The sequence below is a fragment of the Mustela nigripes genome, chromosome 1 (assembly GCF_022355385.1).
Source record: "Mustela nigripes isolate SB6536 chromosome 1, MUSNIG.SB6536, whole genome shotgun sequence".
In the NCBI taxonomy this organism is placed as follows: Eukaryota; Metazoa; Chordata; class Mammalia; order Carnivora; family Mustelidae; genus Mustela; species Mustela nigripes.
The window spans coordinates 166396390-166411143 of record NC_081557.1 but is presented as its reverse complement, the minus strand read 5'-3'; the positions used below and the strand labels follow the sequence as shown (position 1 = coordinate 166411143).

At 37.3% G+C, this 14754-nt stretch overlaps 1 protein-coding gene across 1 annotated transcript in view; it reads left to right on the top strand.

Moving 5' to 3' along the window:
- The window catches only part of TACR3 (tachykinin receptor 3), a 78638-nt gene extending 64396 nt beyond the window's left edge, over positions 1-14242 (top strand). The window contains exons 4-5 of the mRNA XM_059394873.1: positions 12246-12442; positions 13930-14242. Coding sequence (XP_059250856.1) covers positions 12246-12442; positions 13930-14242 — 510 coding nt within the window. The remainder of the gene's footprint in view (positions 1-12245; positions 12443-13929) is intronic.
- Positions 14243-14754: the final 512 nt, after the last annotated feature.

Below are 14754 nucleotides of genomic sequence, written 5' to 3'. Positions count from 1 at the left end.
TTAAAATTATGATGTATTTAACTGATCTCTGAGTCTTCAGGTGTAGCATAAAAGTAGACTTTTCCTATTGTCATTCACATATCAGTGCATAGTACTTCCATTTATCCAAATACTAATTTCTAAGAAGAGTTATTCTTAAAAACTCCCCTTTCCCTCTCACCATTACCTGATCCAGCCTAATGGTCTTCCTCCCTAAAACAGCTCCTATCTCTATACTTTTCTCTGTATCCTTTGAAATAATTCTCCAAAATTCTTTCACAAGTCCACAGGTCCACCACAACAGCCTCTCCAACTCACTTCCCCAGTTCTGCCTTGTTTCCCCAATTCCTCACTCAGCAGCCACAAGGACTTTTTAATGAGATGTAATTTACATATAACATTATAGAAGTTTCAGGTGGATAGCATAATGATTTGGTATTTGTATGTATTACAAAATGATTACTACATTAAATCTGGTTATCACCAATTTCCACACATAGTTAAAAATTCTTTTTTCTTGTGATAAGAACTTTAAAAACCATCTTCTTTAGTATCTTCCAAAATATAATAGAGTGTTGTAACTATAGCCACCATGTTGTATATTACAAATGATGTTCTTAAAATGTAAATCAATTCATACAACCTCCTTGCAATTTTTCAGTAGTTCCCCAATTTACTTAAGAAAATAAATTAAAGAAGTTGCAAACTCTGAAAATAATCTACAAGGTTCTACATAATCTTGCCACCATTTATTCTGCCAACCTCCTTCTGTGCCACTTTGCCATTCATACACTGTGTTCTTTTTTTTTTTTAAGATTTTATTTATTTATTTGGCAGAGAGATCACAAGTAGGCAGAGAGGCAGGCAGAGAGAGAGAGGGGGAAGCAGGCTCCCTGCTGAGCAGAGAGCCCAATGCTGGGCTCGATTCCAGGACCCTGAGATCATGACCTAAGCCGAAGGCAGAGGCTTAACCCACCCAGGTGCCCCCATACACTGTTCAAATAACACTTGCTCTCAGTTGTTTGAACACATCAAACCTTCTTCCACTTCTTGGTCTTCACTCACACTGTTATCAGAGCCTAGAATGACGTGCCCTTTATTATTCCATCTGTACATCATCTAGGTTTCAGCTTAGTGGTTCCTCAAATAGACCTTCCATTTTATTCTACAAATCTAGACGTGATTATTTTTCTCTATAGAATTTACCATAATCTGTAATTTCATATGTTTTCTATATTTACTTTTAACAAATATCTCTTTGATAGGATATAAATACTATGAAAATAGATAACATTTTTTCTTTTTTAATTTAGCACTGTATCTCTAGAGTCTGGAACCTTGGTTTCTTTAGAAAAATGTCATTATTGTAAGACAATTGTTATATAAGTGTACAATAAACTAATTTTGCAAAAATAATTGACTTCCTTCCTAAGCCTGAGCCATCACCAGGTTCATATATTCTTAAACATTGTGCTAAACACAAAAGTTAAAGACAATAATAATTATCTTAATTTAGATATAAGATATTTAAATGTATTTTTTGTTTTATTCGCTTAAATAATACTTTTGAAACAGAATCAGACCTATAAATATACAGAACAAACTGATGGTTGGACAAAAGGGATGAAGGGAAGTGGGAGATACAGGCTTCTGGTTATGGAATGAATAAGCCATAGGAATAAAAGGCATAGCATAAGGGGTAGGCGAAGAAGGAAAAAAAGAAAAAGAAATTCTGCCTTTCTAGTTCAAAAATGTATATTTTGAAATCCTACTACGTGCGTGATAGGGCCAAACACTGGTAAGATAAAGATAAATGGTCCTTCTTGCAATTGAAGTGTTCATTAATATGAGTGAGAAAATTCAGTACCTTCAGTCAAGAGGTAATTTATTCAATGTCAAGCACTATGCTAGGATGTCCACAATAGCCAAACTATGGAAAGAACCTAGATTTCCATCAACAGATGAATGGATAAAGAAAATGTGGTATATATCTATAATGGAATACTATGCAGCCATCAAAAGAAATGAAATCTTGCCATTTGCGACGACATGGATGGAACTAGAGAGTATTATGCTGAGCGAAATAAGTCAATCAGAGAAAGACAATTATCATATGATCTCCCTGATATGAGGAAGCTGAGAGATAAAGTGGGTGGTTTTGGGGGTAGGGAAGGAAAAAATGAAACAAGATGGGATTGGGAGGGAGACAAACCATAAGAGACTCTTAATCTCACAAAATAAACTGAGTGTTGCTGGGGGGAGGGGGGGAGGGAGAGGGTGGTTGGGTTATGGACATTGGGGAAGGTGTGTCCTATGGTAAGTGCTGTGAAGTGTGTAAACCTAGCGATTCACAGACCTGTACCCCTGGGGCTAATAATACATTATAGGTTAATAAGAAAATAATTTTTTTTTTAAAAAGAACTATGCTAGGTTCTGGAGACACAAAAACAAACAATGCATATGCCCATATTTGGAAGCAAACAGAAACATGCTTGACTATAATATGCATCTGTATTATTAGATGTAAGCATGATTTGGTAAATGTCATTAGGAAATATCTAACAATACCTGCGTGAAGAAATGAGGGAAGCTATTGAGATAGGTGAACTTGAGATAACCTCCCAAAAGATGCATAGAGCATTTTACAGGGAAGGCTATCAGATCAGGGCATTCCAGAGTAATACATGCTAATCACATAGGTTTATTTCAAAGTAACTACAGATCAGGACAATAACATTATTTATAATCCATGCCTTCTTAGATTATCATACAGAAAAATATGAATATTCAGTGGGCTCATATCATTTTCTACCAGATTTAGCATAGTAAAGCATATTTTTAAGTATTCTAGATTTATGCTATTTCATAAAGCAATTAAAGTATGCACATCTTCAAGACAAAAAGCCAACTGCACAAGTATGTTAAGACACTGGCTTACATACTGTTTAGACCAAAATATATTAATAACAGTGTATTTTTAAATTTTTTTTTAATTTATTTACTTGACAGAAAGAGATCACAAGTAGGCAGAGACACAGGCAGAGAGGAGGCAGAGAGGAGGAAGCAGGCCCCCTGCCGAGCAGAGAGCCGGATGTGGGGCTCGATCCCAGGACCCTGAGATCATGACCTGAGCCGAAGGCAGAGGATCAACCCACTGAGCCACCCAGGCACCCCAATAACAGTGCATTTTTAAAAGGACAAGTTATGTCAACATAGCGCAAGATATAAAATCTCTTGGCTGAGCAAATGATGTCAGCCTTGCCTTTATCACCTGGCCAGGCACACTCTTGAGATACCAGATCTCCCCCTGCCCCAGCTCCTGGAACAGAAAAGGAAGAGCTGACCCGAAATTATGTTGCCAGCAGCCAGAATCTGATTGCGGCTGTTTGCTTTTTAACACTCATTCCCCACAAAGGTAACTGAGGCAGAAATTCTCTTCACTCAGTCCCCTTCTGTGAATGTCAAAGGATCTTAAATCCTAACAGGAACTATTTATTTGGGACTAAAGTAATCCTTTTCAGCAGACCTGCTTTATGGCTACTAGGTGAAAAGAATATAGAAGATTGTCAAGAATTGGTACTTCTTGTCCATTTGTCTTTAAACATGCTCAGCATAAGTGAAGTCTGTGGAAATAAGTGGTGCCACATGAGCCCATAAAATATTTGAAGTTCTGAGTCCCTATTTCATAGCTTTAATGCAGATAAATCTGTCCATATTCCCATAGCAATAGGTAAATCAGATTCCAACTTCAAGCTCCCAGCCCACTCCACCATTCCAACTTCTCTTGATCTTTCATCTTCCAGCATTAGGACAAGATCTCATCTTACCTGAAGCTCAAATGGGCAATTCCTTTGCAAAAAAAAAAAAAAAAAAAAAAAAAAAAAAAGGTTGTCTGACTATCCTTCACTTAGCCATTGCCTGAGCACGTTAAATGAGGAAAGAAGCCAGGGCTATTTCTAAAGGTCTTGAGAAAGAGAATGAGCCCTTAGCTAATGAAGAATTAAGAGACCCAGGAACTCTAGCTCCGAACCTGCCTTTGGGATCTGGAGGAAGCACCCCACCTTCTGAGTCTTAAGTCTCTCATCCATAAAATGGAGAAGCTATATAGTCATAGGTTTGTCATGAAGGCTAGAGAAAGTCATACACTGGGAAGTTTATTTGTTAATGATTATAAAAAGCACTAAGCCTGTTACTAAAATCAAAAGGGAACACAGCTCTACTGAGTCATCCATCAAGGTCACCCTCAAATGCATCTGCTGGCCTTGCCTCACCCAAAGGAACATGTTGCTGTCAGTATGATTTTCCTTTGCTGAGTCTCAAAATGAGTGTTAGAACCACCTGGCCGGTGCATGAAGCGCAGCACCTGGGGCGAACGCTGCATTCTGGAGCACAGAGCTTGTGGCACCAGAAACTAGTTAAGGAGGGAAAAGATAAGGGAATAGAAGCTTTGAAATGTGCGGTGAAATAAGCACAGGATAAGTTTGAAAACATTGCTTTACCTTCTAGAGCTTAGAACGGAGACATTTAAAATGCAAAGTCAGGAATGGGCTCTTCACTGCATTCCAGTTAAAATGTAACAACCCAGGCCCTTTCCCTAAAAGCACAAATACTGATCAAAGATTTTCAAACTTCGTTCCCATTACCAGACCACTATCTTGCAGTCAACATGTTACGAATTATATTCTTGTATCACATTTTTGTGTTAATTTGCTAAACAAACACTTTAACGTAATCTACATTTTTAAACCATATTCTTACATTCCTTCCTGTTCTAATAAAACAGAAGCCTCAAAAACAGGACTTTGTCCCAATAGTCACAATACATGACAATTCCTTTTCAAAAACTTTTGTTAAAATTGCTCTTGATTATTTGGATACTCAGGAAATGCTGGTAAATGAATCTACTTCTATTGTTTCTGTAAACCACAGAAATTGTTTTCTGGCTATTTCCTATTTTAATTTTCTTCATCTAACCTAAGAAGTCATAACAGCTCTGCTCCTTCAGAGGTGAACACCTAAGTATAATAACAAAGAAGGCTTTTGCCTTAATTAGAGACCACTCTTCAGTCTAAGCTCAAGTGACAGATTCAATTGGATTTTTGAATAGTAGAACAACCAAGAAAAATCTATCATCTTATTCAGCAAGCAAGGTTTCTATATGCAGTGTCATTACTGCCAAGGAATTACCATGGAAAACAGAGCTCCTGAGGAAGACCATATATAACCTAAGAGAGGCTCATCTGATGCAAATGGAGATCCTAGTCTATTTCTGATATTGATAAGAGCAATTCTATGGGTGATCCAAACCTCTCTGGAAGCCTCCATTTTCTGGGGCCCTGTAGAGTATTCTGCCTCCAAGTTTGCTGGCATGAAGGATATCATCTAGTGTTCTCAGCATTTCAAACATTGTTGCTGGCATTTCAGGTTGCCATAGCAAAATACAATAGACTGGTGGTTTAAACAACATTTATTTTTTTCACTGTTTTGGAGGTGAGTCATCTGAGTGGAAGGTGTTGTCTGAGATGGTTTCCTCTAAGGCTTCTCTGCTTGGTGTGCAGATGACTGCAAACCTCTGTCTTGCATGGTCTTCCCTCTGTGTGTCAGTGTTCTAATCACTTTTTCTTTCAACAGCACCAGTCATACTGACTGAGGCCCCCTCCTAATGAACTCACTTTAGTTTAATTATCTCTTTCAACCCCCTATCTCCAAATTCAGACTCATGCTGAGGTACTGAGATTAAGACATCAACATGAATTTTGAAGACTGACATCACCAAGATGACAAAATAAGACATCTCTTGTTATCTCTTTAATAACAATGTGGCATCCATCCAGAGGCAAAAGTGCTTTTGTGGATGCTGAAGGATCTAGATAGATCTGGTGCGGTCCAAGAAAAAGGAGAGTCATTTTGAGAAGGCAGGCCTGCATCCAGGAGGCTAAAACAAGGTCCCAGCTATCGACCCAGAAACAGTTCTATATCCTGGAGGATTTGGCTCTCGCCTCATTTGGATTTGGTTCTTTCACCAACACCAAGGTGAAGGAATCTGGGAGGAGTCCCACCCACCATGAGTCAGGTAATGGATATAGAGATTTCCGTGCAGCTGTGGACCCTACCATGGCCTGTGAACCAACCATAGCTCCTCTTAGCTCCAGTCCAGGAGCCGTGGAAAATACTGATTTAGATAATCACCCATGGACCAGAGAGCCATGTGGAAGTCCAGGAGTCTAGCAGAGAAGTTCTAGCATAGCATTAGAGAAAAAAAGTCTAAGGCAGATGCTATGGAGAGGGTAAGAGGAACAGCTTAACCGCACCCACATCACCTCTCCCTGAAAGTGACACAGCTCAGTGCCAAGAAGGTCTTCCTCAGGGGTGATTTCTCCCAAGGGCAAAAATTGAAGTATATGAGTGAGTGAGTGAGTGAGTGAGTACACTCTGCCCCAGCTCTGTGGGGTGCTGCCAAAAAGGCCCATTATCTCCCTCCAGTCAGAGAATTAAGTCATGAACTGCTAAACTAGGAAGCAGGTGAGTGACTGGGAAAATAGCAAGCAGGGTACATGGAACCCAGCAGAGGGACTTAGATTCTACTACCAGTCATAGACTCTACAGGAAGCCAGTCCACAAGGAGCTTGGGATGCCTCCCTGCAGGTCTCCTACTGGCCCAGTTATAAGATGAATACAGTCTGAGGATCTGATGTGAAGCATGGGGACTATAGTTAACTAGACTGGATCATATACTGGAAAGTTGCTGGTAAAATTTCAGTGTATTTACCACACATGCACACAAACCAAAAACGGTAATTATGTGAATGCTTATTGTGGTAATCATCTCACAAACCATACATGTATCAAGTTATCATATTGTACACATTAGATAACAATTATATCCCAATAAAGCTAGAGAAAAATAAATGAATAAATAAGCAAACCTTGTAAACTTAACCAAAGAATGGGGGAACACAACTTTCTCCATAAGAAGCCTCCACACATTTTTATCTCCAACCATGATCCCATAATATCAGTCTTTACACATCTTGCTTTAATATACTTCCTTTTCTTAATTTCATCTCATCTTCCTTTTGTGGGCTGCACTGCTTTCTTTGACTTTAGATCTTTAGGCTTATGATGATAAGCCTAAAATCTTATGATGCTCTCAAAGTTTAAGTTTTCAATGGAAAAAATGAAAATACACTAAAAACAAACCATAATAACATGTAAAGAAGGAGAGTCCAAATACAACACTGTACACACACACACACACACACACACACAAATGTTTTCCACACTTGAACCTCCACACACACACACACAGGTTATTCTCATTTGTTTGGGGTTGACATAACTTCTCACAGACATGACTCCACACTAACTTAACTACATTCTCACATTGCTTGGGGATAGCACCAGTGTCACATTTCTTGGATGACACCAACAGCGCATTTTTTAAAATTTTTATTAACATATAATATATTATTTGCCCAAGGAGTATAGGTCTGTGAATCGTCAAGGCTCACACAATTCACAGCAGTCACCATAGCACATACCCTCCCCAATGTCCATAACCCAACCACCTTATCCATACCCCCCCAGCAACCCTTAGTTTGTTTTGTGAGATTAAGATTCTTATGCTTTGTCTACCTCCCGATCCCATCTTCTTTCATTTTTTCCTTCCCTACCCCCCACAAGCCCCCGCCATACCTCTCAAATTTCTCGTATCAGAGAGATCATATGATAATTGTCTTTTACAGTGCCTGTATTCTTATCTAATTCTAAAATCACTAGCAAAATTCAACTCGGCTTCTAGACCATGGTGCCTTTTTTTTCTTCACAACTGTTATTACTGGGTTCTTATTTTCTTTCTCAAAACTGAAATTTTTATGCTTACTGAATGTAACTGCAACAGCAAAAGCTGAGCCTAAATAGCCCATGAAATGGTACTTTTCCTTTTGACACTTTTATTGAAATTTTTCCCATACCTACTTTGGAGAATATATTTTAATTTGCTAATGTGTGGTTAAAATAAGCAGGTTTGCAATTTTGACTAAAAGAAATATAACAGTTCGTTTAAGAACATTTCTGTGGACAAAAGGTGTGGTGAAGTGGTAGGGTGTGACCCATGGGACGGTTCTCCAGAACATGCATTCTGAGGGGTTCTAATCCAAACAAGAAGCTTCCTGTCCCATGGCGTTAAAAATTTCCAGTTCATACATTTAGGAAGAATAAATCCTCTACTGAAGAATATAGTCCTAGACATATTTTATAGTTGGCACTCTTCCATTTCATTTCCTAGACTTACTTTTTTTTCTCTTTTATGACCTAAACCCCAAATCATCCCTCCTACACTAATTTAATATGAAAGATAAGAACATCTGCAGGCATTCCAGTCTAATCTGTACAGGATACAAAAATCAAAGATTTGTTTTTCCCTTTGATACACAAAGAAAAGGTGCCCAAAGCTTATTTTCACTTACCAGGTCATGCATTTCAATCCTATCTATGTGAGTAAAGTGGATCCTTAACTACTAAAAACAGGCAGTAGAACTGTGGGAACTACATCACTTGTCCCATCTCCCTTCTTTCTCCTGCTCGTAAGTGTCTGTGCCAAGGACAGTGGGCAGCCATGACTGTTCTTGTTGCCATGGAAAATGGAAAATAAATCTCGTTGTCCCAGAAGTGGGACATAGCTCAGATTTATGAAATACCCAAAATCAATCGATCATTTATATCAAGTTGTGACACATGGTGAAAGATTTGAATTGTCTCTGCCCTGGTCTCTTATCTTGCCTAAAAATTTCAGGATTTTCAGGAAGGCTACCAAACTGAACACCTTTCCTGATTAGTATTTATATGCTAGTGCCATCGTCCAGCCATGAGACTCCGGTGAGCAGCTCATGATATTTGTGCATCTATCATTGCTCAAGGTTTGTGCTTCAAAGTGCTGATTTGCTTTAGACACTTGACAAAGCAATGCAATTTCTTCCACCGAAAGACCTGGTTTTTGCATTTACATTACAGCTGGAGTCCCGAAAGTTTGATATCGTAAATAATTCCACAAGATTGTGTGAGCAAGACTGAAGCTAACAGTTAAAATGTATTTTATAGAAATAAGTGAAGTGTATTATAACCATGTAGAAGATCTTTTCATTTAGAGTCCTTTTGATTTTTCCTTATTTTCAAATCTTTTAGGGTCTTGTAGGGTCTCTTAGATTTTTCCTTATTTTCAAATAAGTTTCTAAATGTTTTATAACAAGGTCCATAAGGCCCTATATCCATGAATTAGAAGTTATCTGAAATTTCCATTCCAGAGGCATTTTCATTTAATTTAATTTTCCACATCCACTTTAATTTTTCCACATTATGGACTTCTTGCACATTGATGGTTGGAAGACACTTAAAAGATTCTAATAGCCTTTGTAGGTCTTTAATTACTATTGTTGGATAACAATTTCATGCACAGGGAGTTTGTGGTCAGCCTGCAAAAAAAAGCATTCCAAGAAGCTCTTATGTATATTTGCTGATACCATATTTAACAGAGTAGCCTGTACCATGTTCACACTGATGCAGTATTTTTTTTTTGGCCCTTAACATTAATTCAGAATAAAATTTAATGCTTTCACACACCTAAAATACTGATTATATCATTTGTACACTCATACTCTTTTAAATGAAAAATGAAAGAGCAATAAAATATTGAGCTCATTTTATACATACATGCCTATTTTAAACTTGGAGGACAAATGACACCAGTGATTAATGACCAACTAAAATCAAAGACACCACTTCACCCCCTATATGACTCTTGGTTTCTTTTTTTTTTTTTTTTAATTCACTTTCATGTATTTATTTTTGAAAATTTCTGAGCACCGATTATGTATGAAATCCAATCTATATGTCTGAATCCATCAACAAAAAAAAGCAAGCAAGCAGAAAATTCTTGCTCTTTTATATTCCAACATGAGGAGACAGAAAGTAAAGAACAAACATAACAAACTGAAAATAAAGAACGGGCAGACTGCAGTCTTACATGGGTTGGTCAGAAGGGAGTCACAGAGAAAGTAACAGCTGTGCAAAGGCGAGAAGAGCATGAGGATGGTACCGTGGGAATAACTGGGGGACCAGTGTTCTGGAGGGCAAATAATTGGGGGCAGGAGCTTGCCTGTCGTGTTCAAGGAGTAGTATGATGTTCGTATAGTTGAAATTAAAAGGCAGTAGTAGAACTTGTTTCATTCAGTCTTCTGTCCCTGAGCTAGTTACCAGGCACTGAATCATTCTTGCTTATAATAAACTAGTAAGTTCTCACAAATATTATTTCAATTGCATACACACATGTTTATATTCACCACATTTCAATGTATTTTTTATTTATATTGTTTTCATTATATTCTAAGCTTCTTCAGGATAAGAGATGGGTCCTCTACTCATTATTTTTCTCTATTCTGTTTTCTAGACCCAAGAGACATTCAGTAAATGTTATTAATGTAAGTAGAAAGAAAAAAGACTTAGGAATCTTAGTTTTAAAACTCCAGCCTTGTTTCATGAATCACAGTGGTCAAATCTTTTGGTCTTTGCCTCAGTTTCCTAAAGCACAATTGAAAACCAGCTAATCAGTTGTTAAATACATGAAGCATTGTATAAATGTGAATTATAATAAAATGTGGTTCTTATTTACATTCCACAAATATATAAATAAGAAATCGGAGAGATAAATGCAGAAATCTGAATACAGCTTTTCAGGGGGAAAAAAATCAGTTTAAAGAGCACTGAGAAAAAAAATGCTTTTGGTGGTATGGCCACTGATAACATTCTGTGGGCTATTGACCTAGATCTTCAGCTCTAATGAAGCTTAGTACTTATTACCTGGACGGTACAGTGATCAGGCTCTTGGGAAAGCTTTGCCTTCCAACACTGATCCACTTCATGCTTTGCCTTGTTCTAGAATCATGTCTCTCCTGACTCTTAACCTTGCCAACTTTTCATCTGAATCCCTAACTTGCAGTGAAATGATGAGTCCAGTCCATAAATATCATCTTTTCTTAGTTCTAAGATGCTTCATAAATCACTGATATCAGGACTCTCTCTGATTTCTGTGCTGATGTGACTAGGGATGAGCTCCCAAATTCTTTTATTTAACATATATCATTCTAAACATTTTACTATTTCCAAATTGCCAAAAGAAGTATGGACAAATTTAGTAGGCAGATTGTTAGTGAAAAATATTAAATAAGGTCATCATTTTATTATTATCTCATTTTCCACACAAAGCCAAGCTGCTTTGAGTCTACCTTTCTTATAGTCACAGACAATGGACAGATTTTATTTCATTTAGGGACACATAAAATATCCTTCCGTTCAACCTACTATTTTAAATTGTACATTGTCATTCATTATTCATTAATTCCATATGCTATTATTTGTCAGCTATATGCTTCAAATTGTGCTAGATGCTGAGAATATTAAGATAATCAAGACATTCTCTCTGCCATTTAGGAAGTTAAGGTCCAGTGGTGGAGAAACAAAAGTTGATATGTTACTTTGGCCAGGACTCTTTAGAATATTTTGTTTCAAAGGTGTGGAAGCCAAGAAAACAATCCATGCTTACCAAATTCATAAGACCTAATGTATAAAACAGTTGACTATTTTTAAATTTAAAGCTAATGATATTTCCTCAGACTAATGTGAATATTCATAATCACTGTCCAGAGAAACCTTCCCCAATACCAGATTATAAGAGAAACCAAGTTGACATTCAAAAGGTTGCCTCATCGACATGGTATTAGAGTAAAGAAATCTGAATAGTCTTAAGCTATATAGTCAGGCTATAGTAAATATGGAGGAACCAGCTCAGCCCTTGGAGCCTAATTTACCCCCACCATGACTCAACAGTCGGTTTCTCTAGATATATCTCTGCTATTTTGCTGTTCAGGCCAGCACAGCCAATCTTGCTCTTCTCTCCCCTAAGCTCGTTGGATTCTTCTAAACACTCATTTTCTTCAGGCCATCTAATATATATGTGTTTCTGTTTGAGTTAGTGTAACCCATTCACTTGGGTTAGATAAAGAAGGAATGGTGACATCAGCATAGCTTTCTTGAGACTTATCTAAGGCAGCTGTCCCTAGCTTACCTCCCACTTTTTTAATACTAATCCTCGGGCATGCTATGTATTTAACTATATTGGCAGAAAAATATGATTTACAGTAAGCTACTGCAACAAATATATTTAATGACTTTAAAATTTTCCAGAATTGACCTCTTTCCTTCTTTCTTTCTAGGTTGTAAAAATGATGATAATTGTTGTGGTGACATTTGCCATCTGCTGGCTGCCTTATCATATTTACTTCATCCTCACTGCAGTCTATCAACAGCTAAATAGGTGGAAATACATCCAGCAGGTCTACCTGGCCAGCTTTTGGCTGGCAATGAGCTCGACCATGTACAACCCCATCATCTACTGCTGCCTGAATAAAAGGTAGAAATGAAATTATCAAACCCAAGCTTCTTATCCCTCCTGGCTTAGCTGAAAGCATATGATGTTGTTCCAGCTTCTTGGTACAAATTAAAAATGTCAAAAAGAAGGAAAATTTTAAAAATTCACTGAGGGGAGTACAAAGCTTGATTTTTTTCCTAGACTTCAACCTACTTTATAAAATATCCCACTTTAACAATTACAATAACAATTACAATTAAAAATTATAATTACAATAATTTAGAAGTTCTAACTGGGAAATTTTTATATGGTCTAAATTCTCCCTCCAAACCCTTCCAAATTTTGTCTGCACAAAAAGAAAAAAAAAATCCATCATGATTGAAGGAGGTGAGTTGAATATGTGCTCAAGTCCTCAGAGAAATGAAGACACTCCATAGAAATATACAGATAATTTTTATATGGGGAGAGAGGATGACATATGTGAATCTCTATTAACAAGGATGTCTTGTAAACAGACTTCAAAATAGAAGATGTTGCTGTGAGGGTTCTAGAATCAGTAAGGCCAGGAGAATTCCAATCCTTCTGCCCCTTCTGCCTATATAATGAGGTCAGTGAGTAAGACAGGGGGCAGTATCCATGGAAATGGGCAGTGAGGAAATTGAAGTGGTCAAGGCAAAGCTACTTGCACAGTAAAGTTTTTAAAGGGTAGTATTTGTAGCCAAACTTAAGACTGGAAAGGAAGGTAAAATGTTGTTTCCAGATAAAAACACCTTGGTAGTATGTAAAGACACATGGAGGAGCAGGGGTAAATTTCTTAAGACTGATGATTCCCTAAAAAAACCAATGTGTTTTGAGCACAACTAGAAACAACTTCATGTGAGTAACTGTGAACCAAATCCCTAACTCTCTTTGCAGTCGGGCCTCCATTACACTATCCCTTCAGTTTGTTAAACACTTAATTCTGCTTTTTTTTTTTTTCATTAATTGCATAAGCCGTGTATCAATTCAAACCACCCCACAAGCAGTACATCTGTTTTTAATCAACTTCACTTAATGGTTTACAAAACAAGGGATTCTGTGCTTTCATATATCATTAGATAAAAACCTTCAAGATTAGCAATTAATTCTAACATTAAATGGGACTTTAATGTAAAAATATGTAATCATTTCTGAAAGAAGTTATTTTGAAATATGTCATTTTTAAGTGCCTTAACCGCCAAGCCTAATTCAATTACACTTCTGCAAACGTATAAAGTGACTGAAGAAATGTACACTGTTTCTTTGGCATAAGGATTACCTGATGCCGTGCTTTCACTCTTTGATGACTTCCTTCTCATTGATAAGACATTAAAATTCAAACAAGAAAACTTGAAGGACTAGTACCAATACTGTGGCATACATTTTAAGAGTTTGGCAAATTCAAAATTTGATTTTGTTTACTTGCCTGAAGTAGGGCTTTCTGTGACAGTTCAAAGGAATTTCCACTTGAAAACGTGATTTTTTTCTTTCTGTGGCCTGCTTCTCTTCAGATTTCGAGCTGGCTTCAAAAGAGCCTTCCGCTGGTGTCCTTTCATTGAAGTTTCTAGCTATGAGGAGCTAGAGCTCAAGACCACCAGGTTTCTCCCCACTCGGCAAAGCAGCCTGTACACGGTGACCAGGATGGAGTCCATGACAGTGGAGTTTGAGCCCAGTGAGGCAGACAACACCAAATCCAGCCGGAAGAAGAGAGCGACTCCAAGAGATCCGAGCTTCAGTGGTTGCTCCCACAGGAATTCCAAATCTGCCTCCACCACGTCAAGTTTCATAAATTCGCCCCATACCTCTGTGGATGAATATTCCTAAATTCATTTCACAAAGAGGCAGATTATAAAATATAAGCCCTATTCTCCTGTTTGGAAGTCCTGCCCTACCTACTCTCTGGAAACGGAGGGCAATTTTGGGCAGCCGGGCTTCAACTGAGGAAGGTAGAATAGAAATGTAACAAAGACACTATTAAGATATTTGACCCCTCAAAAATTAAATAAGCTGTCCATTTATTCTTTGAAAACTCTAAATTATTACATCAACAAACTAAAAATAGATTTGAAACATACTTCTAAAATTTTTTCTCATTTAAAAATAGCAATTATATATTTACGACACAAAATAACATATGATTTTTCCAAGAGATTAAAAAAGCTTTAAAAATAAAATTGTGAGTGAATAAAAACAAAATCTATATAAATGAAACATTTTCATCTATAGCTATAAAACAGGGAAAAAATGATTCATCTTCCCACTAGAATGAAGGAAAACTGCCTCGAAGAATAGGAATTAGTGAAATTTTTTGCTCAAATGAACTCACTTTGTAGAAT